The sequence below is a fragment of the Megalobrama amblycephala genome, linkage group LG13 (genome assembly GCF_018812025.1).
Source record: "Megalobrama amblycephala isolate DHTTF-2021 linkage group LG13, ASM1881202v1, whole genome shotgun sequence".
NCBI classification, from domain to species: Eukaryota; Metazoa; Chordata; class Actinopteri; order Cypriniformes; family Xenocyprididae; genus Megalobrama; species Megalobrama amblycephala.
In genome coordinates this window covers 11,549,125-11,572,691 of record NC_063056.1, presented here as the reverse complement: position 1 = coordinate 11,572,691, position 23,567 = coordinate 11,549,125, and the positions used below count along the sequence as shown (strand labels likewise).

The 23,567-nt window shown below is 36.1% G+C and overlaps 2 protein-coding genes across 3 annotated transcripts; both read left to right on the top strand.

Annotated features, from left to right (window-relative positions):
- The first annotated feature begins 5,077 nt into the window (after positions 1–5,077).
- LOC125244085 (C-C chemokine receptor type 5-like) lies at positions 5,078–10,778 on the top strand. Of its 2 annotated transcripts, none has more exons than XM_048154033.1 (4): positions 5,078–5,241; positions 7,225–7,275; positions 9,315–9,389; positions 9,473–10,778. In XM_048154033.1, exons 1-4 carry the CDS (start codon positions 5,165–5,167, stop codon positions 10,533–10,535), a joined length of 1,266 nt encoding a protein of 421 aa, XP_048009990.1. In that variant the 5' UTR covers positions 5,078–5,164; the 3' UTR covers positions 10,536–10,778. The 2 variants fall into 2 exon arrangements, with proteins under 2 accessions (XP_048009990.1, XP_048009991.1); XM_048154034.1 differs by lacking the exon at positions 5,078–5,241 and adding an exon at positions 5,273–5,504.
- A 5,683-nt stretch (positions 10,779–16,461) lies between these two features.
- LOC125244223 (C-C chemokine receptor type 5-like) lies at positions 16,462–20,512 on the top strand. The gene is made up of 3 exons (XM_048154271.1): positions 16,462–16,585; positions 17,099–17,173; positions 17,253–20,512. The coding sequence occupies exons 1-3, from the start codon at positions 16,560–16,562 to the stop codon at positions 18,319–18,321; spliced, it is 1,170 nt and encodes a 389-aa protein (XP_048010228.1). The 5' UTR covers positions 16,462–16,559; the 3' UTR covers positions 18,322–20,512.
- Positions 20,513–23,567: the final 3,055 nt, after the last annotated feature.

Sequence of the window (23,567 nt, the reverse complement as noted above, 5' to 3'; positions counted from 1 at the left end):
AGTAACTTCACCCTAACCTTTGTCTTTACCTTAAAAGCTACAGCGGAAAGCCACAGAGATATGCTCTGCAGAGTGAGGTGGATTTCCTGTGTTCTTTGGCTCTGATGCAAACAGTACATTAAGACTGCTGACATGACATTGATACTTCAAGTAGCACCTACGCAACGAAAACCTTAATCAGACAGTAACTTTTATAAAAACTGTCCCAAAACTGTTGACACATACAGTAATGAGACATTATTTAAAGTATTTTATAGTAATAACAAAATCAAATCTAAATGCTAGTTGTTTAACTTAAAACAATATTTGATGTGTCAAAAACCTGGATTAAAACATGATTAATAACTCTAACTACTTTAATTTCTGTCTATAAAATTCAATATTTATCAAAAAATCTATCAACAGCATACAGTATATATCGAATATCTGATGCAACCCATGATGCAAGTTCATTCATTGATGTTTCTGATTGGACTTTGTGATCACACTCAACCACTTCCTCATTGAGGAACATTTTATGAGGTACATGTGATTTTATCTACATGCAAATGTTATGGTTAAGACCACATTCTGGAACGATCAAAGAAAAAACATGATGATAGGCTGCATCCTGAGAAGTCAAAAGGAAATGTGCAAAATGTTGATACAAAATGCATGATAAACCAATTCACCTCTTTTACAGTAATACAGTAGTATTCACCAATACACTTTATTTCAAAAGATTGTTCCAGGCCTCCAATATGACTGGCCAAGTGGCACTCCAATTGTCACAAATAGTTGTAGAGAGCGCACAATGGAAGTAGATAACAAAAACAGTCTTTACTAAACCCACAAGGAATACTCAGTAGATCACAGGAGAAAAACATAAACACAACCACGTAAAACTAAGACGATACCGAATAAGGGAAATAAGGTAACACAGGGCTTATAAAATGTATATGGAGAGAGCAATCAATATAAAAAGGAACAGGTGTGTAAAACTAATTAACAACCACAGAAACTAACTAGGGAACACAGGCAAAACAGAACAGGGAAAACGGGACCAAAATACAATGAAACTAACCCAAAACAGAACATACATCATGAGGAGGATGCAAAGCAGGAGAAGGGCAGGAAACCAGGGGAGATGACAGAGATAGAGACCAGGGCGGCAATGATGGTGGGAGGAGCCATGGTGGAGGCTTGGCTGATGAAACCAGGGGGACAGCTGACAGAGATTAAGCCAATGGATGTGGAGACCCAGGTGGAGGTGAAGGACAGGTGAGCCCACGTGACATTAATGGCTCTGGAGAGCCGGAGGGAAGGTGGAGCCAGATGGAGCAGAAGGGGTGGAGAGATGAATCTCTGCTGAAGGCCCGTAAGTCCATGACGCAGACAGAGCATCGTCTGACCAAGGTGGAGCCGGAGGGATGAGGGAGCCCAGTGGAGCTGTATGGACGATAGTCCCTGGTAGAGTCTAGGGAGGGAGGAGCCAAGGTGGAGCTGACAGGTCAACAAGCCAAGATGGAACGATGGGCTCAACGGCTAGAGGAAAAGGATCCTCTTTTCAAGGCAGATCTAAAGAATGAAAGATCCAAGGCACATCCATGCACCATTTTGGAGTTAACGATGGAGGACCTGATGGGAACCAGTGGAGGCGGGGTTGACAGACTGGCTGACTTTGGAATAGGAGGTGGGAGAGGGAGGCTGGGTGGTAACTCTGGAGACACAGGAGACTTCGAGCTGGGCGGAAGCAGTGGAGACATAAGAGACTTTGAGCTGGACAGGACCAGTGGAGACATGGGAGACTTTGAGCTGGAGGGGACCAGCGGGGGCTGGAGATTCTTGCAAACATCCTCTTCTAAGTCATCATATGTTACAGAGGTCAGCAGCAGCTCACCATCAGTGGTGGGCCTGTGGGCGGGGTCTTCCTCCATTCCCTCAACCTTCACTAGTAATCCCACGATGCATTTTGTGAGGTTTAGGCTCTGAGGCAATGGCTTGCTCAGTCTTTGTATCTGGCACTGGCTTGTGCATCTGTGGTGGGCTCTGGCGTCATGTCCATGCAGCGGGTGATGGCTGGCTGGGCTCTGGGTCTGGAGTGGGGCTGGTGAAGTCCTCCATTGGGCCAATGGTAAATAATGATCCTTTGTTCACCAGCACCCACTCCACAAACATGGTGAAATCCTGGGACTGTTCACTGGAAGGAGTGAGGTTTGGGTAGAGAATTAGGCACGTCAGATCTAAAAAGTCCCTTGTATGGTCCTCCAGTGAACGGTCATTCTGCTCCAGGCAGAGTAGTTGGACTGCAGGGAGGTCCATTTGTGAGGAGGGAGACAAAAAAAAAAAAAAGCAAAGAAAAACACTGCACAAGTTCTGTGTAATAGAATCGCCAATAAATAGGGCACTTTCAACAGGGTTCTTAGAGGGTGCATCAGTGAGTGAAGAGAATCTAATCAGAATGGAACAAAATCAGAATGGTCTTGCTGTCTCACAGTCACCCAATTGCCCTGCTGCACAGGCTATACAGCCAGAACCAAATAATGAATGGGGCTTGCTGATCTAGTCGCATCCAAAGCAGTATCTAAAGCCCTTGCATTCTTACTGTCCTCAATTAATGTTTGGATGCTTGTCTTTAGTTATGAAATATTTTCCATTAGCCTGTCTATTTCCCTGCATTGGCCTTGCAGTGCAAGTAACAATAACAGGAGAAGATGACTTGACTCACCGTGTTTGTTGACTGATTCCAGCTTACCACGGTTGTTTGATGGACTCGTAGAAAAAGAGATCGCGAGAAAAAAAGACAGTAAGCATGGATGTGCTAGCTATAGCGAATAAATCTAACAATGTCAGATTAATGTGATAGGCAATATTAGACAATATCAGATATAAGGTGATGAGTAAGTTATATTTAGCATAAACAACAAAAATTATAGTAAATAGAGATTAAAAAAAAAACTATATTAAAAAGCTGTACAAACCACTCAGCAGCGAGGCTGTGGTAACCCATTCCACAAGCCCTCTAGCAGACAATACTATTCATGTGATCGACAGTGGTCGAAGGAGAAGACCTGAAAGGATGACATAATGAACAACATTCATCTGTATTTGCAGTACACAAGCAACGGGTAGGTAAAATCACAATAAAGTCTATGAATTATTGATTATCGTAAAAAAATTCCCATACATATGAGCATTATAAGCATCGATCTGTGGTGCAAACCACCTGTGACATTTAGACTTATTCTGATAGATACTATTGATAGTCTTTTCTTTCCTAATGTGACATATATCTGAGTGAAATGGCTTCTCGAACAAGAAAAAAATATAGGGCGGGACTTTATTTTTTTTATCGGGAATTGATTGGTTCGTTTGATCATTGTCATTTGCTATTGCCGTGATCTCATGTAAGTGACAGCTTGTCCCTCTCTTGCGCCACGTCATCAGAATAGAAGAGATGCCACTGCAAGCAAGAGGGAGGGGAAGTCATTTTGATTAAAGATTATGAGGGTCCATGAATAAAAAAATGATGTGCACGTATAAATCATTTATAATAAATTCAGCAATATTTCATAAAAAAGGGAGAGAAAAAAAAGAGTTCATTTTGATTTCATGGTGACTTTACAACCACTTTACACTGAATTTTGGCATTTCTTCTGTTACATTTTAGTGTGAAAAACTGAAATGTGTTACAATTTAAGTGTTCAAGACATTTTAAAGTTTAAAAATGTTCTTGACTCGACAAATTATCTTCATTTGATTTTTGATTTTATTTTATTACATTTTTTCTATTTTACTGCATTTTGTCTTGTGTTTTAACTCCATTTATCTTTTTTGTTTGTTTTTGTTTCAATGGGTTGTTTATTAAACAAAAAGACAGACGCACCACAATGATCGGAAAAAGGAAGGGGAAACAATAGCAAGCTAAATATCACAGTACGAAAAGGACTTGAATGTTTCCTGTGTAAAAGCTAGTTCACTTAAGTTGTGAGATGCACAGAAATGTTTAAGTTCTTAAGACTTTTAAAACATATTTGTTTAATATCACTATTACTTTTGCTCATACTTGGGGTTAGTGATTTAAACAAAACCCTTGCCCTAAGTATTACATTTTGTCATGTGACTTAAGCAATATAAACTTATAAACTCAAATCATGTGGCTCGCTGAGAAGAGCTTTTTTTTTTTTTTTCTGAAGTGATCAGGCTTACAATTTTTGCTTGGTGGATGATTAAACAGGCCCAAACATTGTGTTGAAGGGGGATTCATATTTAATAATATCTACAGACAAATAAAATATGAGACTTAAGGGTGGGCTCTTTTGGACCTGTAAAGAACCACCTGCAACCGACCAGAACACCCTAATTTTTATATATACAAGCAAGCACCATTTAAACTTTAATGTTTCTTCAGAAAATGTAAAAATCTGGTTACACTTTTCATTTTTACATATGCTACTATTGAGCATAAGCACACATTCTGCCTCAGTGAAAAGACTGTAGAACCAGAAAAGTGTGCTGAACTAACTTTGAGTTAAACTCTTGCAAACAAGAACCCACAAAAGACTTTCATCCCCTCAATCGGTTTCATGTTTTCTGTTTTAGTGTGTTACTAATTGAGTTGGTGTAGATCTCAATCTTTATGTTATCTAATGATAAAACACTTATCTTACTACAGAAGTTAAGATGCATCTGTTTATATAGAGTATTTGACATCCCTTTTAAAAGCACTTTTAAGTGGTTGGTTGTGTGTGGAGTGTGTAAAACCACATTCTAACACTATTGCTCAGCTGTTCTGACTACCTGTGCAATGCTGAGTATGTTTTTTTACTGGATGTTTATTAGCATAGGATTTTTTTCTTCTTTTTTTTTTTTTTTTGTTTTTTTTTTTTTTGAGCCATTAAAACACTATGAAATTTATATTGCAGTGCTGCAACATTGTTTTTTCTGTGAGAACAGAAAAAAACAAGAACAGATGTATAGTGATGTAATTTCCTCTAGACTGTAGTCGAAACATGGTGGGAGCCAATCGGGTCATTGCTATTGCAGCCAATATGAAACTAGTTCTGCAATCTGCAAAGCCCCTATACCCCAGTTTACCTATACAGAGGAAGTGTCACAAACCAATACCCTGAGAAAAAAAAAAAAAAAAACTATAATAGATCATGTTTTTTTTGACCGATCTCATATGATACGATCTTATCTCTCATCTCAACTTCCCTTCTTTGCTCGGAAGGTCAGAGGGCAACACCAGTTATCACATTTGTGAGTATTCCTGGCAAGCACTTTTTTTTATTTGACCTCTTTTTAAAATAATATACACAAACATTTGCTTTGTGTTAATTTTTTGTTAAAGTCCCCACTTTCATTGCAAACCTGTCGCATGAGTTTGAAATGGTAGAAAGGGTTTTGGTTTCACACCTTTTTTAAGGTTGGTAAACCAGCTGTTGGAAACATTAAATGTCACAGAATAAGTCTGAATGTCACAGGTGGTTTGCACCACAGATCGATGCTCATAATGCTCATAGGTATGTAATTTTTTACGATAATCAATCATTCATAGACTTTATTCATTAAAGTGGTTGGATAACTTTGGTATTTCAAATTTTCAAAATGCAGACTTTTTTATATTAAATAAAACTATTAAATACAAATCAGTTAATAACATATTATTATTTACATATATTATTTAATTAAGCAAGAAATTAGTCAATATTATCCTTTATCATCAATATTATGTGGTTCAAATTAACAATAATCTATGCTTTGCATGTATTTGTCTGAAGCGGTGGACTTGCCACTGCCACCTTTAGCTTCTCACTGGGGGTTTTAAGGCATGTTGTTTAATAACAACTTTAATATTAACTGCGCATACTTACCATAGGGGATTAGGGTTTGTTTTGGTTTAGGGTTAGTTGCATGTAAATATGCATAATTTATAGTTATTACTATAGTAACTACATATAACATATGTAGCAAGGACACTGTAAAATAAAGTTTCAGCATATATTATATATTTAAGTGCAATATATATTTAAGTGCTGTGCAAATAAATTGAATTTATTAAAGCATGCCCACTTATTAAAAAAAAAAAAAAAAAAGATGCCAAAAAGTTAATCATGTTCTTATTCATGTTCTTCTTTTGATGACTATGATTATAATCAGCAGTACAGTAATACTACTGTAAACAGTATAGGGTAATGTTTTATAATAAATTTCAATGTGTTACCATTAATGCATTAGGTACCATAAACTAATCATTTTTTTCCCCACAGCATTTATTACACTATAGGATAATGTTAATTTTTGTATTGTTCATTGTTAATTTCTGTTAATTCATAAAATATTTATTTTAATTTATATAACTTGTGATGTAAAAATTTATTAATATAGTAATTCACAATAAAATTAATACATTCTGTAAAAATTGTTCATTGTTATTTCAAGTTAGCTTTATTATATATAATATGGCCCCTAAGGGCCAGATTTACCAACAGTTTGCGCCGACGCAAACCCTCTTTTGCAATTAAAAACTACAGGATTTACTGTGCAGTTATTTTGGGCTGACCTTATTCCATTTGTAGGAGTTTCCCTTTCAAATGCAATATTTATGGGAGGAGAGTATTTAAATGAATCATGCAACATGATTTAGTCTACCAAGATTAATGCTAATGAATTTACTGGTATTTGCGGCATTATTTAACGCCCCCCAAAAAGCATGTATTAGGTTGTAAAAAGCATGTATCTAATGTTGTTAGTAAATCACATGCACCTGATTATCATAGGTTCTGCTTGTTTGCATCCCTATGCGAATTTGCATGCTCTTGAAAGACTGCATTGGTCATTATAGAAATGAACTGGCTGCATCCGTGTTCTTTAATATACGCTTTGTCAATAAATCACCCACAGAAATTTCCACTCCCATCGACAATTTTATGAGATTGCGTTCTAATTTGCCCAGCGCTAATTCGCCCTGTTTAGTAAATCTGGCCCTAAGTTGTATCGAGTAAAGTATTTTATTATGTATTTATATTTAATTCTTCTGTCACATAAGGCCTTGCATTATCATCCACATGATTATCCAAAATAAAACAAAACATGTAAACAATGTAACTATGTTTTTTCCAATTTGTCTACCAAAGCTAGTGCAGCCACACATTGTTTTGCGAACATTTGTACTAATGCTTTAAAGATGATCCATCAGCATTATATGCTAACACTCTCTGTTTCTCTGTTTGTCTAACACAGTAAGAACACCTCTGGTTCCCTGAATATGAATTCTACAGCTGCCTTGCTGAGGTAAGACCAAACTCCATCTCCCAATGTACTTCAAACAACAGAAAAAGAACTGTCCAAAATAGGACAGTGGAGAAAATGGAAATGAAATAAAACAGTCTATGAATAGGCTACACATGTTTTTCAGTTTTCAAACCAATAGATTTCTTTATGAAAGGCTCAAAATATTGATTTAGTATAAATTTATATGATGTGAATGGTACAAAAACATACGATTATTAGAAATAAAGTAAGCATAAAGGTCCACCCCTAACCATACCTGTCACTGAAGCAGATAGTACAAAAATATATAAATGAGATTGTTCGAATTCATACGATTTAGTCACCAATTCATCAAAAGGTAAAATAATTATGAATTGCCATGAGACTGCATTGGGGCAGCACAGTGACAGAAGCCATGACAGAAAGCAATTAATGGGTTATATATAGTCTACCTGTTGATTGTTGTTCTGATCAAGTCAAGTCACATTTATTTAAATAGGACTTTATACAAAACAGATTGTTTCAAAGCAGATTAACAGTAATAAACAAGAAAATAACAGTACTAATGTTGCAAAGTTTCTCAACCATGAAAGAAATACAATTTCAGCTCTAAAAATAGACAATAGTGCACAGATGGATTAACGCATGGACCTTCTGGTCACGTGCCCAGGACACTAGACCCCATCCTTGTGAAATCAACTGAGGGGAATCTCCAGGAAAGCGACTTTAACCTGGGCGGGGACCCCCAGGAACACAATTTCAACCAAGGGGTCCTTGCCCAGTCCTCGCTCAGGGCATAGCCTTGTCATAATCCGTCCCAGCAATAGTGTCATTATGCAGCTCAATTTAGTTTATTACTGATTATGTTTAGTTCAGTATCATTGTAAATATTGCAATGTTCATTAGTTATGAAGCAAACAAATATTGCAATGTTCATTAGTTATGAAGCAAACTCTTCTGTAGTTCAACTACAGAGCAACTTTACAGAAGAGAAGTGTCATTATTCAGCTCAAGTCGGTACAATGTTGATTCAGTTGATGGTAGTTGATAATACACTGTGTGCATAATTATTATGCAAGTTAATTTTCTGATCATATCCAAGCACATTTACAAATTCCAAACCACATCAATCTTAATATGTACTATTAATTTTGTATTTAATCATTTATAATTGATATTTAATAGTTCATGAAGGCTGGAAATAAAAAAACAACCATTTTCCAGAACTTGCAACTGAGTCTCCAGAAGTGCAAGGTGTCAGGATCTCAGAGACTTAGGTTAGGTAAAGAATCCTAAAAATTGACCCCCGCTTAATAAGAATCGCCTGCATGTTGTAAAATACATGAATGCTGTTTTTTATAGTCTTTATAGACAGACAGATTGAGAGTGACTCTTGAAGGACCAGCAACACATTCTTGTACCACTGTTTCAAGAATTTATCTTCCAGAATCTGGCAGTAAGTTTTCTGAGTTCATTTTTAGTCCATGTCTGCAAGATGACTTCAGGGTAGGAGATGGACTAAAAATGAACTCCCAGAACTGGTGGCACTGGAGACTAAAGGGTTCGTGATGGTTTCACACTTAATTATGCACCTTAATTCTTTTGCAGTTAACTGTCTTTTCTTCTCCACCTGTTTTTCTCTGACCCTGCTCGCCCAATGAGCATTATGCTGTCCATTGGTCATGCCTTAACTTTGCAATTTCTAGTACTGCATTAGTATTGCGTCCTTCTCATGAGCATATAATCATTTTTGACTTTCCAGTCTGAGTTAAATCTCTTTTTTTTTTTTTGGTTCATTTTGCGTGTAAAAGAAAACCTGCCTAATAATTATGCATACCTGAATATAAGGCGTTTTTCATTTCCAGCCTTCATGAACAATTATATATCGCTTATAGATGATTAAATACAAAATTGATAGTAGTTATTTAGATTGATGTGGTTTGGAATTAAAAATATATAATAATTATGCACACAGTGTAGATGATATTACAGTATGTTCATTGAAGATCCATTTGTATTGCGTAAAAAGTTTCTTTTCCTCTTCTCTTTGTCATGAACAGGACCACTGCACAGCCTTCATGGACTGAGATGGTGACCAACAGCACCCTTGATCTAAATTATCATGAATTGTCCAGGTGAGTCCATATCACATTTATAAAGTTAGCATTGAAGGAGGAGCTCTGCTTTGCTTATGGTATTTTCTTTTCCCCTTTTAAAGTGTGAATGGACAAGAGGTGACAACTGGTGACAGCTATGATGAATACTATGATGAAAAAATTGATCAGTCTGCGTTTTCCTGTAATTATGGAGTTCATGGAGCTAGCATCCTTCCTGTGTTATACTCCCTGTTTTTTGTGGTGGGCTTTCTGGGTAACACACTTGTGATCTGGGTGGTCTTGATGGGTGTGAAGCTGAGAAGCATGACTGACATCTGTCTCCTGAACCTGGCTATAGCTGACCTGCTGCTGGTCTCCTCTCTTCCCTTCCTGGCACATTATGCCAGAGACCAGTGGATCTTTGGAAATGTCATGTGCACTATGGTCCTCAGTGTCTACTACATCGGATTCTACAGTGGGATATTCTTTATAGTATTGATGAGTGTTGATCGATACTTAGCTGTAGTTCATGCTGTGTTTGCCTTGAGAGTCAGAACAAGGACATATGGGATCTTAGCCAGTATGGTCACATGGATCATTGCTGTTTTTGCATCCTTTCCTGAGTTGCTGTACCTCAAAACCACAGACTTAAATAATCAAACGCTTTGTTCATATTACCCAACAGATAGTCAACCTTCTAATCATACTTCAAGGGTAAATGGTATCTTTAAAATGAATATCATGGGTTTAATTCTCCCACTTATTGTGATTGGATTTTGTTACTCAATGATTCTAATTAGACTCCTGACAGTTCGCTCTTCCAGGAGGCAGGCCATGCGTCTAGTTATTGTGGTGATGGTGGTCTTCTTTTGCTGTTGGGCTCCATACAATGTTGCAGCTTTCGTGAAAGCCTTAGAGATAAAAGAATACATACCTCATTCCTGTGAGAGCAGTAAGGCAATCACTCTAAGTCTGCAGATCACAGAAGCTGTGGCTTACTCACACAGCTGCCTGAATCCCATTCTCTATGTGTTTGTGGGAGAGAAATTTAGGAGGCATCTTTTCAGACTCCTGTACAGGACACCCTTCAGTAGAGTGCAATTCATGAAGAGTTATATTATACAAGCCACAGGATCTGTTTACTCACAGACCACTAGTATGGATGAGAGATCCGCTGCAGTGTGAGCGGATATGAACATCTAATAAAGATTGACTTGGACAGATAGAAAAAAGGTTTGCTTTGCAGTATATCTACTGATAAACAATCACAAATGAGCTTTTTTTTTCTTTCCAAAATTGTATAGGAAGGATCATACAATGTCATGCTCAAGCCTTATAGTGTTATTTGTGCATATATTTGTAAATGTTTGTATTTAGATTTCTTATCTTTTATTTTTTTTTATTTAGAATTTTTGATTGTTTTCTAGAAGCTATATGAATTTTATATTTTACATGTATACATATATTTTACTGTTACTGGCCTTTTTGCTTACAAGTATTGTAATGAGATGAACTATATTTTGTTTAAATAAATACCTTTAATAAAGATGTATATAAATGTGTGACTCTCATTGGTGATCATTTTACTGAAGAGCAGCAACAAACTCAGTAAAACTTTAAAATAAAGTCCCATTATTTAACGTCAATAAATGCATTAAATAAACTAACAATGAGCAATACATTACATTATTCATTAATCTTTGTTAATGATCTTTAATAAAAATACATCTGTTCATTGTTGATTTAGGTTAGCTCAGGTTGTATTAACAGATACAATCTTTGATTTTAATAACGCATTAGTAAATGTTAAAATTAATAAATGTTGTTTAAATAAGTTCTAAAATTAAGCATCTCATAAAACCAACCATTTTGAAATTCAGAAAAATTTAAAATTAAAAAAATTAAAAACACAAATTCATTTTGCACCATTTATTTATGATCATGATAAAGGAAAGTAAAATAATAATGCACCCCAGGGATCGCTTCTGTAAATGTATTTGCTAGCATAAATGTCAAAAAATCACTTTGGGACATTGGGCCTTTTATGGTCAAAGTAGATGCTGTATAATTTGGACAACTACCAGTAAACAGGCAAAAGTCACAAGTAAGAACATGTAAGCTTTGATGAGTTATTAAAAATAATGTGATGAGTGATAGTGATGCAATGGCCAACTTTGTGAAGCAAAATAGCAGCACACAATGTACTGCACTCTTCACAAAACAGATAAATTGTGTTATCTATAGTAAAACAAATTACAAAAACAGCTCTAAACTCATATAGAGCTAAGGCGATAGAAACTAGGTCATTGGCTTAACCACAGACCCCAGCCACTAAACTCCTCCACAAACACATGATTCAAATTGTGCTCAGCTATGTTTCTCCCATGATGAGCAGATTTCACGTAGACCATACATAGACTGTCATCATAGCGGACATTATGATTCAGTCTAATATTCCCACTGCGACCCTTCTAATGAAATTATGTGCAGCATTCTCATATCTGACCAGTTCGAGTGATCTAGATCTTTACTAGCCAGTCAAATCATCATGTGCTAGACATCACTCATTCACAGGACATTTATAATAACATACTGATACCTTCTGTGGGACTATCCCCACTGAAACTGGTACTTAGTGTTTTTGCTTTTTGCAAGTTTGGAAAGTTTGCTCACAAGAGTTATAGACACTACAGGTAAAAGTGAACATGTAGTACTCAAAAACAAAGGCTATGACATTTACATTGGAAATTACAAGTTGTACAACTATGAGAGACATTTAAAAACTGCTGACATAGCTATATATACAAGTTACTTTTTAGTACAAAAACAAAACAAAAATAATAATAAGTTTCCCCAACTGTATTTTGCTGTTCCATTGAAACATTAGTACTAAGTAGGACAACAATTTAAGAACAATTAAAAAAATAATAAATAATACAAAAATAGACAAATATGTAAAATATACAAATTAGTTCTCTAAAATCTAACATTTCATATTACAAAGCTAAATTCTAAAATCCACAATCATTTAGGAGTCCACATAGGGGATTGGTGTTCTTTGATGTGACCAAGTATGATTATAACAGCATGTTTCTACACACTTTCCATACTTTTAACTAGGTCTACATTCAAAGAACTGTGCAAGACACGCACATAGCCTGTGTAGATGAAAACATGTTCAGGGCAAATGGTACTCACTGCAGAGCCAAATGAGTCCAGCTCCCTATAATGAGAGGGTGCTCACAGCAAAGTCAATGGCTAGAGCTTGACCTAGTCCAGCTCCACCTCTGTGGACCGAATTGGTGGAGCTTTAACTTTAACTTTAACTTTATGTTTAGGGATAGGGTTATGGTTAGGGTGTGGCTAGACCTTCAAACTCCACCCATTACATCCAAAGAGGGGGAGCTGGATGTCCACCCATTGACTTTGCTGTGAGCAGCCTCTCATTTTAGGGACTTGAAGACCAAATCGCTTTAAATGACTCAGAGCAAAAAGATCCATGGTTTGTCTAAAGGATACATTTTTACTGTTTTCATTGAGAAATATCTATCAATTTCAGGAAAGATCATATTATAAAAGACTTTTTTTTTTTTTTTTCATTGGTACAGGTTGCCTTATTCACCTCCTGTCATGAATGACAGAGTTTGCTATCTAGGCAGATATCATGGACTCTGAGATAGTTGAAGTCTCCAATGATAAGTCCAGTGCCTGGATACATAGTATGAAGCATGTCAAATGAGGCAATTTGGTAATGTGGTAACTGTGGTGGTGAAAACACCACATACACACAGCAACAGCAAATACAGTATATGCCTGGAAGGTCTCACCTTCTCCCACAGACATTCTAGATAGTCTTGAACATTACTACAGGATATCATGGAACATTGTCTCTGATGTACAATACGACACCTCCTCCCCAGCAACTTGTTTGGCAGTTGGAAAACAAAGTGTATCCATTACAGTTTTTCTCAGTTGAACATTAAACATTATAACCAGGCTTTTGAACTAAAATTTCAAAAACATAACGCCATTTATCAAAAAGCACACCCATTTCCCTAAACTATGAACACTACTCCCCTGTTTTGACACATGAGTCAGATTTGTTGAACTGTCACTGCAAAACTCTAGACACAAATCTCTTCATTTCTCATTGCCTAGACCATGTGGTCATTTAGAAAGCAATAGCATTCAATATTGTTCACTCAAGTCAGCACAGTTTCAGCTCAATTAGCACACAAATACCCAGGTGGAAACACTAAGAGTCAAAATTTATCACACACCAATCAGAACCTTTCTTTGCTTAAGATCTTTCTCAGCCAAAGGCTTTGTGGACCAGATTGTAAGCCTCTTTAGGAATTCGATGGAATATTTTAAAATGGGCTCCATTACTGCCATTATTATTATTTGATTTCTTTATTTATTGTAAGGTGAAAAAAACAAAAAAACATTGGTTTATGTTATAATGCTTTATGAATGATATAATATTATATTATGTCTAAACCTGTGCAGTCACACCCACTGGAACCTTGTCGAATGGTTACGTACAGTATGCGCCAAATACCATTGAAGCCTAAAGGCGTGCAGCTAGCATGGAAAACCCAATCGTTGGGTTGAATTTTTACAGTTTTTCTCAATTGTTTACACACAAATATTGGTACTTGAGACACAATGACCACAGCATGTAACTCATGCACCAACCCCCTGAACCAATTCTGCTAAACTACAAGCACAATTCCTGCTTTACACTCACATTGCAGTTCTAAAACACACTTTTTTCAAAACACTACACACAATTCTCTGCATTTGGCACAATTTTCGGGCAGAAAAATCTCTTGTTTTCACAAGGAACACACTGCCATTCAAATATGCACACTGACTCATCACATGGGCAAACACCTGTCACACATTTTTACAATTAGCAAACAGAGCTTTAGCATAAAAGGGCAACAGGTGAGCTCTTCTGTTTTGGAGCAATGGATGCCAACAATGGAAACAGAGGCAGAGCAGCATAGTTTTTTTTACTGTAACTGTATACAGTAAATTCTTCTGTTGTTTTGTACGGTATGTGCAACTTTGCATTGGTTGGGATGTGCACTGTACATTGTTTTTGTTGGAAAAATAAAATATATTTGTTACCGTGTATTTGTGTGTTCTGACTATATATACATACATATACATATATATATATATATATATATATATGTATATGTATGTATATGTATGTATATATGTATATGTATGTGTATGTATATATATGTATATGTATATATATATATATATATATATATATATATATATATGTATATGTATGTATATGTGTATATATATATATATATAAGTCATTATGATGAATGGAGAAGTGTTTTCCATTCATCATAGTGTTTTACATAGAGCACATCAGTGTTCAACTGGTTCTTATAAATGTCTATTCATATGATGGTTTGTGTGTGTCATTTGAACACAAAATACCATTTTGAGAAGAAAGAATATTGTTTTGAATGTAAAGTTTCATTTTGCAGGAGAATTGAGGGGTTTTGCCCATTGTGTGTGTGTTTTTTGATTTGTGTGTAGAGTTCTGAGAGTATGAGGCATGCTTTCAGAAAATGTGTGTAAACAATCAAGAAAAACTGTAATTACTGTACATTTTTTAACCCAGCAGTTGGGTTTGTCCATATTTGACCCAAATTTGGGTTGATAAACCCAGCATTTTTTAGAGTGTAGGGGCATATGATGGATCCACAGTGGGCTCTAAGTGGGGCCCATTTAGATGTTCATTTTATGGGCTTACTTGGGTCCCAAATGGGTGCTAATAATGGGGCAGAGGTGGGCTACACACACAAACCTTATGGGGCCCACATGGGTGATCACACTAGACCCACAAATGGCCCCATTGTTTTACTTGTAGCACCACAGTGGGTGAAGATTGGGCCCCATTTATTAATTTCTTTAAGTATTCCAATGGGTCAAATATTGAGCTGCAAAATGAACTTTCAAACCACTTCAACTCTCTTATCCCTGGGCATGTACAGACTACTCAGCTTTATACCTAAAGAGTAAAGGAAGAAAAGACATAGTATTATTAATCTTCGGCAAGTCAAATGTGCAAACAGCATAAAGCATTTAATCTAATGCAGTGGTTCTAAAAGGATTAATTCACTTTCAAATAAAAATTTCCTGATAATTGACTTACCCCCATGTCATCCAACATGTTCATGTCCTTCTTTCTTCAGCCAAAAAGAAATGAAGGTTTTTTGTTGAAAACATTCCAGGATTATTCTCCTTATAGTGGACTTCAATAGACCCCAAATGGTTGAAGGTCAAAATTACAGTTTCAGTGCAGCTTCAAAGGGCTTTAAATGATACCAGACGAGGAATAAGGGTCTTATCTAGAGAAACGATCATTTTCTAAAAAAAATTTATATGCTTTATAAACACAAAATGATCGCCTCGCAAGTGCTTCCGCTAGACCGCCTTACGTATTCTTCAAAAAGCTTACGCTGTATGTCCTACACCTTCCCTATTCAAATTACGGAAAAAATGGAACTGGCTCCGCATTTTGAAAAATATGTAAGGCTGTCGGGCAGAAGCTCTTGCGAGGCGATCTGTAATTTTGACCTTTTGACCCTAACCGTTTGGGGTCTATTGAAGTCCACTATAAGGATAATAATAATTTTCATCAAAAATTTCTTAATTTCTTTTCAACTGAAGAAAAAAGGACATGGACATCTTGGATGACATGGGGGTCAGAAAATTATTAGGAAATTTTAATTTGAAAGAGAACTAATCCTTTAATCCTTCCTACATACCCTTAAACTTACCTCAGATTTTGAAACTGAAAGTTAAGGTTATCTGTTTACTTATCAGTAAACTTTACCAGGTATGTTGTATAACCTGCTTTCTGGAAGAGCTACGGAACGACATTGATCCGACACAACCAGCTTACACATAAGGACACGAACAATGGAACACCAATGACGCATACCCAAGTGACACAAACCAAGCCTTAAATAATCAGGCACCATGCTCATTGGCTGCCGCTCATGACAATCAACCAGTGCTAAGGTGGGGCTTAAGCTATCCTACCATATTTTGTACTAATGCCTTAAAGATTATCTATTTGCAGCATTATTGGTAGGTAACTTCTGGTATATGGTAACTTCTGTTTCCCTGTTTGTCTAACACAGTAAAAACACCTCTGGTTCTCTGATTATGAATTATACAGCTGCAATACTGAGGTAAGACCAAACGTTATCTCAAAATATAGTTCAAACAACAGAAAATAAACACTGAGACTGACAAGAGTCTATGTATACACTATTCTGTTTTAAAACCTATAGATTTCTTTATGAAAGGCTCACATTAATCAAGACATAAGGCGTGTCATGAGTGTTGTTCTGATGAAGTTAAGACACATTTATTTATATAGCACATTATACAATAGATTGTTTTAATTCGGATTCACAGTAATAAAATAAATAAATAACAGTGCTGATGTTGCAGATTACCTTAATTATGAAATAAATACACTTTCAGCTGTCATTATTCAGCTCAAATGAGTTCAATGTTGATTCAATTTCTTTCAGTAACAGTGTGCAAACTCAGTTCAACTATAAAGCAACTCTAAAGAAGATAAGAGTGTCATTATTCAGCTCAAGTCAGTTCAGTGTTGATTCAGCTGATGATAGTACAGTATGTTAATTAAAGATCCATTTGCACTGCATAATAAGTTTAATTTTTGTCATGAACAGGACCACTGCACAGCTTCCATGGACTGAGATGGTGACCAACAGCACCCTTGATCTAAATTACTATGCATCATCCAGGTGAGTCCATATCACATTTTTTAGTTAACAGTTGAAGGAGGAGCTCTGCTTTGCTCATGGTATTTTTTTCCTGTTCAAGTGTGAATGGACGACGTGCTGATGATGACAACTATGATGACTACTATGATGACTACTATGATGAAAACATTGATCAGTCTACGTTTTCCTGTAATTATGGAGATCATGGAGCTAGCTTCCTCACTTTATACTCCCTGTTTTTTGTGGTGGGCTTTCTGGGTAACACACTTGTGATCTGGGTGGTCTTGATGGGTATGAAGCTGAAAAGCATGACTGACATCTGTCTCCTGAACCTGACTATAGCTGACCTGCTGCTGGTCTCCTCTCTTCCCTTCCTGGCACATTATGCCAGAGACCAGTGGATCTTTGGAAATGTCATGTGCACTATGGTCCTCAGTGTCTACTACATCGGATTCTACAGTGGGATATTCTTTATAGTATTGATGAGTGTTGATCGATACTTAGCTGTAGTTCATGCTGTGTTTGCCTTGAGAGTCAGAACAAGGACATATGGGATCTTAGCCAGTGTGGTCACATGGATCATTGCTGTTTTTGCATCCTTTCCTGAGTTGATGTACTTCAAAACCACAGACTTAAATAATCAATCTTATTGTACATATTATCCAACAGATTATCACAGTTCTAATCATTCTTCAAAGATAATTGGTATCTTTAAAATGAATGTCATTGGTTTAATTATCCCACTTATTGTGATTGGATTTTGTTACTCAATGATTCTGAAGAGACTCCTGACAGTTCGCTCTTCCAGGAGGCAGGCCATGCGTCTAGTTATTGTGGTGATGGTGGTCTTCTTTTGCTGTTGGGCTCCATACAATGTTGCAGCTTTTGTGAAAGCCTTAGAGATAAAAGAATACATACCTCATTCCTGTGAGAGTAGTAAGGCAATCAATCTAAGTCTGCAGATCACAGAAGCTTTGGCTTACTCACACAGCTGCCTGAATCCCATTCTCTATGTGTTTGTGGGAGGGAAATTTAAAAGGCATCTTTTTAGACTCCTATATAGGACACCCTTAAGTAGATTGCAGTTCATGAAGAGTCATATTACACCAGCCATAGGATCTGTTTATTTACAGTCCGCTAGTGTGGATGAGAGATCCGCTGCAGTGTGAGCGGAACATTAATTGGAGTAGGGAAAAAGAAAAGAAAAAAAAAGAAGAAAAAAAGAAAATTCTAATAAGGTTTTACTTGGATAAAGAGAAAAAAGTGGCTTTTACTCTTAGTGGCTTTTTTGTTTACCAATACTATAATTAGATGAACTGTATTTTGTAAGAATAAACACCTTTAATAAAGATGCATGGCTCACATTGCAGAGTGATAATTTTACACCGTTGAGAACAGCAACAAGGTCAGTTAGTAACTGGGTTGCAGTAATAACTGCACAATGCAGGAGAATCCAAGAAACAAAACTGTTTTTTATTTTAAATCCAACTCAGAAATACTCAGGATATTATAGGGATAACTAAAATAGATGTGCAAAGTTTGATGACAAACTTTGATGTTGGCTTGACAAAGCCAGGTCTGAAAGTTTAATAACTTTGAATAGCTTAAAGTTTGAAGGTTTTACTCAGAGAAAGTAAAAATAAATGTTACTAGCACGTTACTAGCATGTTGCTAGCATGATTTAACATGTTGCTAACATGTTTTAGCATGTTGCTACATGAATTAGCAGGTTGCTAACATGAATTAGCAGGTTTCTAGCATGTGTTAGCCCACTGCTAGTCTCGCGTAGCCAGACCTTGTTCAGACTGGACTCTACGCAGCTTTCATTGGCCAAGGACCACCCAAGAGGACGTTTGACTGACATGTAACGCAACCAATCACAGTTCGTTTTGTTCCACGTCATGTTTAGGGGTGTGAAAATGTAAAGTTGATGTCCCTGCAATAACAGACTGGCGTGCATCTATAAATTATTAATTCAGTGTTGTGACATGTGACAATTAAGCGCTTGTAAACACGACAGCGTCTTTTTTTCCACGAGGGGGTTTAGCGTCACAGCATTTGTTTCAAGGTGGACCGTTAAAGAATGCAACACACGCATCTCCCGGACATCCTGTATAATTCAACCAACCAAATGACGACTTTGAAACTGCTGGTTTCCAGTGAAGTGTGCATGCATCAGACGTTCAGCCAATGGTCAATGGGCGTGACGTTGGAGGCTGAGACTGGCCCACTGCTAACATGAATTAACATGTTGCTAACATGATTTAGCACATTGTTAGCATGAATTAACATGTTGCTAGCAATTTTTAGCCCACTGCTACTATGAATTTGCATGTTGCTAACATGATTTAGCACATCGCTAGCATGAATCCACATGCTACTAAGATGAGTTAGCATATAGCTAGCATGAATTAGCATGTTGATAGCATGTTTTAGCACACTGCTAGCATGAATTAGCATGTTGCTAAAATGATTTAACAAATTGTTAACATGAATACAAACAAGGCATTTAAGGCAAGTGTTTTCTGTTGGTTTCCTTTGCCGTGGACTTTGTAGATAAGTGTGGAAAAATGATAGGCCTATCAACTTATTCCCGCTCGTCTGCAGGGTCCACTTCACAGTAGAATTATCCACATATTGGATTTGGCACAGTTGCAGATAAGACTAGATAAGACCCTTATGAGGATGCAGAAGTCCTGACAGTGCACTAACTCATAGTGCTGGGACACACTCGCAGCTAATTTTATCATATCCAACTGCAGAAAAACATTGTGTACATCTGGTAGAAGTCGAATATACATTTCTTTACATTACAGAATGTTGGTATGCAACAAAAATCAAGATCCGTTACGGGTGCTGCACATTGATATGATCGATAATCAAACGTGTTACTATATTTTAGAATTTAGCAACACAGCATAGACAAATCAACATCCAGCATCAGGAATATCTTGTTTTATAAATACATTTATGTGTAAAAATATTGTTTTTTAAGACTCCAATTAAACTCTCACTGCTACAAGGGGATTTTCTCTGCAGTTGAACTGAAAGTAATTTTCAGTCACAAAGCTCTGTAGTATGTTTGTGATTATGCAGGTGTCGCCTCCTTTAGGTTTTCTACGTAAAAACAGGTTGGAAGCTGATGAAGCCAACACTTTGTTAAAAAGAATTTTTAATTTCATTGGCAATTTCACAATACATATGTTTACAGTATGTTAGCAAACCTGCTTCCCACATTGAATACTGTTTTGAGGCTGTGAAATAAACATATATATATATATATATATATATATATATATATATATATAGTTGACAATGAACACGATGAACAATCAGTTGATCTATGTTCCTCAAATGTATGTATTTTGATTTTTGATCTACTGTTTTGGTTTAGTAAACAAGCAATATATAAAAATTGTTTCAACACTAAAATATTTCTAAATATTTCAATCAGTTTACGGCATTGCCAGTTTTACATTTATTTTTACATACAGATTTGACTTAATTTAATTTATTAACAATATTTGTTTGCTTTCTATAATTTGACACTAGCTAATTTGACAGTTATAGATAGTTATGATTATCGAAAAGTTTAGTCATTAAAAATGGCATGCATTTAAATAATTTAAATACTAATATTAAAATATTAACAAAGTTCTAAATAATAAATAATATATTACATTAGTAGGCTACACCACTTATTTGAAGTTTACTAATAACAATTTTTCTATTTGATATGCAATTATTGTATATGCACATGTTTTTGCAAATTCACTCTCTTGAGGAATGAGCTTTTTGATTATTTCAGTACAAGACAAATCGGGAAGTTTGCTTGAGTGATTTGTCATTTTATTTAAATGACACAGACAGATCTGAATTATTTCCACTTAGTAAAATTTGGATTTTTAAACTTGATAAAGTCCAAATATCACAAAAAACATGCATTTATTTTGTCACCAGCTGTTTGCTTGATGTTTTAGTTTAGAAGTACAATGTAAGCAATACAAAGCATTATTATTATTATTATTTTTTAAATAAAGACTTAAAAAAGTTGTTTCATAAGTACATTGTTGTCCCTTTATTTTGCACAAAAATAAAATGTATTAAGATAACAAAAAACATTCTTACCTTTTAAACCGACTGAATAGGCATTTGAAAAATTCTGAGCTACAAAAAGTGACTGTGAAAGTACTGTGAAAACCAAGAACTTTGTATAACCTATTATCTTAGCTAATATATCAGTGATTCAGTATATCTGATCAAATCACGACCACAGTCTCAAACCACAAATATAGCATAATCATAGGTTTTTAATACACTGACACTATATCAAATAGGGTTACACATAAACAGATTAGGTGCAGATTATACCTCTTTATAGTCAAAGGCCGCCCCCTGGTGGCCTAGCTATCAGCTCTACAAAGCCATTCTTTAAACTGACACGGGTATAAAAACCCCTTTACTACGACCGTCACCAGACAGCTTATTTCAAACTTAAATGACAATTAGCAAAAGACAAAAATGAGTCACGGAAACTGTTCATGATTTCTTAGAAAGCTGTGTGAGTGGGGATTTTTTTTTTATTCACAGCCTACTGAAGTTTGGATTTGAAGTTGTATTTTCAACCTCAAAATTGAATTGACATCATTTCAGTTTATTCGACTGGTTATCTGACACCTTAAAGCCTGGGCTGGGCCACGAAATGGAATTATTTTTTACGTCGAAGTCAAGTTTGAAACTTGAAAACCGTCCGACATTGCGTTTCATGAGAGGAACATACCGTAATGTGTGGGAGCCTGCAGAGCAGCTTTAGCCACAGTTCATAGCTACTCGATACGTCTGCTCACACCTCATAAAAAACAAAGCAGTTATATTCACACAATCAGAAAAAAACAACCACAGAGGCTGCAAGTGTAAAAAAAACAGCCTTGAATAAAGACACGAACGTTTTTAGAAAAGGCATCATTCTTCTTTTTTTAAATACAGCTATATACATGCTTACAAAGAGACACACACACACATGTTCCTGTAGATAAATGTTTTAAAAGTAGGCAATTTCTTAACAGTAGCTACTAGCTAGCCTATGTCAAAAACCAGCATGCGCATAATAACTGTGGGTTAAAATTCTAGAAAAAAAAAAAAAAAAAAAACCGAAAGTGCGGTGTCTGGTTAAAAGTAATACAATCAATATGCGTGCAAGGGTTTTGGAGATTCTTTTCGTTCTGCAAATAAATACATAAAAATATATATATATAAAAAAAAACTTTATTATAACATCATATTTGATGTGTACAGTTGTGTTGTACAGTCTCAGCACATGCTGAGATCTCCGCGATAAGATCAGGGGAGGTTTAATTAACGTTAGTCATTTATCTGTTTTGTGATCTCACGGCACCTGCAGATGCAGCTTTTCACACCTGCCTGTTTCCTCAGCCGCTCAGGATGGTTTTCACATGGGGTGAGTGAGCCTCAAGAGACATAGACAGGAAATATGTAAAAATATGAATCCTTAGAACAGTAGATGTATATGCGGGGGGGGGGGGGGGGGGGGGTGGGTCCTATATGAATGGACATCAAAGCATAGGTACGTGCAGATGTTATAAATAAAAAAAATGGTAAGAATTTTTTTTGGACTAAAGGTTTTTGTTTAGTACTTAAACTTTTGCAAATAAAATCATATAACTTAGATTAAATTGTACTTTCTCAGGCAAAATATGATGCATTTTTAACATGCTAATTTTAAACTATTATGCTAATACAGCTAGCTAAACACTGTCTGACAGAGAGAACACATCTTATTAAGTGTCAACCTGATGAGGTTTCAAAGAGGTGCCAGTGGAGAGGATTCTGACACCTCAGACAACAAAAACTTTTATGTTTTATGAGCCATTTGGCAACTCGGTAAAATGTGCCCTACAGTATGCAGTCTCTAGGCCCACCAAGTCTGCATTAATTTGTCACCATTTTTACTCTGAGAATATTCACAAATACACTCACAAATGTAATTTTTTTTTAGGCACACTGCAGTTCATTAAGCATACATACCAATAGGAAGTTTGTCCTAGTATACTAATTTACACACACATGCACACACACAACTGTGACAAACAGTAAGAGGATTTGAGCTGTGGTCAGTCACAGAAATAGAGGCATTGTTTTGTATTGTCTGCAACCTAGCCCAACATGTGTTACAACCTACCCCAATAGTGGGGTAGATTGTAACAAAGGCACACCATGTATTTGACATCAATTTGTAAGAGCTGTGATTTTCTTGCAGAGATTTGAATTGGTTCATTTTGTAGTGAACAAATGTGGGTACTTTATATGAAGGTTTGAGCACTCTATAGCTCAAAAATTCAGTGAGTTACAGATGTGGAAGCAAAAAGTGTTAAACGAAGACACTGGAGACTAGTTG

What these genes read in the sequence shown, in the direction of transcription:
- LOC125244223 (XM_048154271.1), top strand. Translation starts at nt 16,560, where the DNA reads ATGAATTATACAGCTGCAATACTGAG. An exon ending in TATACAGCTGCAATACTGAG is followed by an intron (nt 16,586 to 17,098) that starts GTAAGACCAAAC and finishes TGTCATGAACAG; the next exon opens with GACCACTGCACAGCTTCCAT. An exon ending in AATTACTATGCATCATCCAG is followed by an intron (nt 17,174 to 17,252) that starts GTGAGTCCATAT and finishes TTCCTGTTCAAG; the next exon opens with TGTGAATGGACGACGTGCTG.
- LOC125244085 (XM_048154033.1), top strand. Translation starts at nt 5,165, where the DNA reads ATGATACGATCTTATCTCTCATCTCAACTTCCCTTCTTTGCTCGGAAG. An exon ending in CAACACCAGTTATCACATTT is followed by an intron (nt 5,242 to 7,224) that starts GTGAGTATTCCT and finishes TGTCTAACACAG; the next exon opens with TAAGAACACCTCTGGTTCCC. An exon ending in AATTATCATGAATTGTCCAG is followed by an intron (nt 9,390 to 9,472) that starts GTGAGTCCATAT and finishes CCCCTTTTAAAG; the next exon opens with TGTGAATGGACAAGAGGTGA.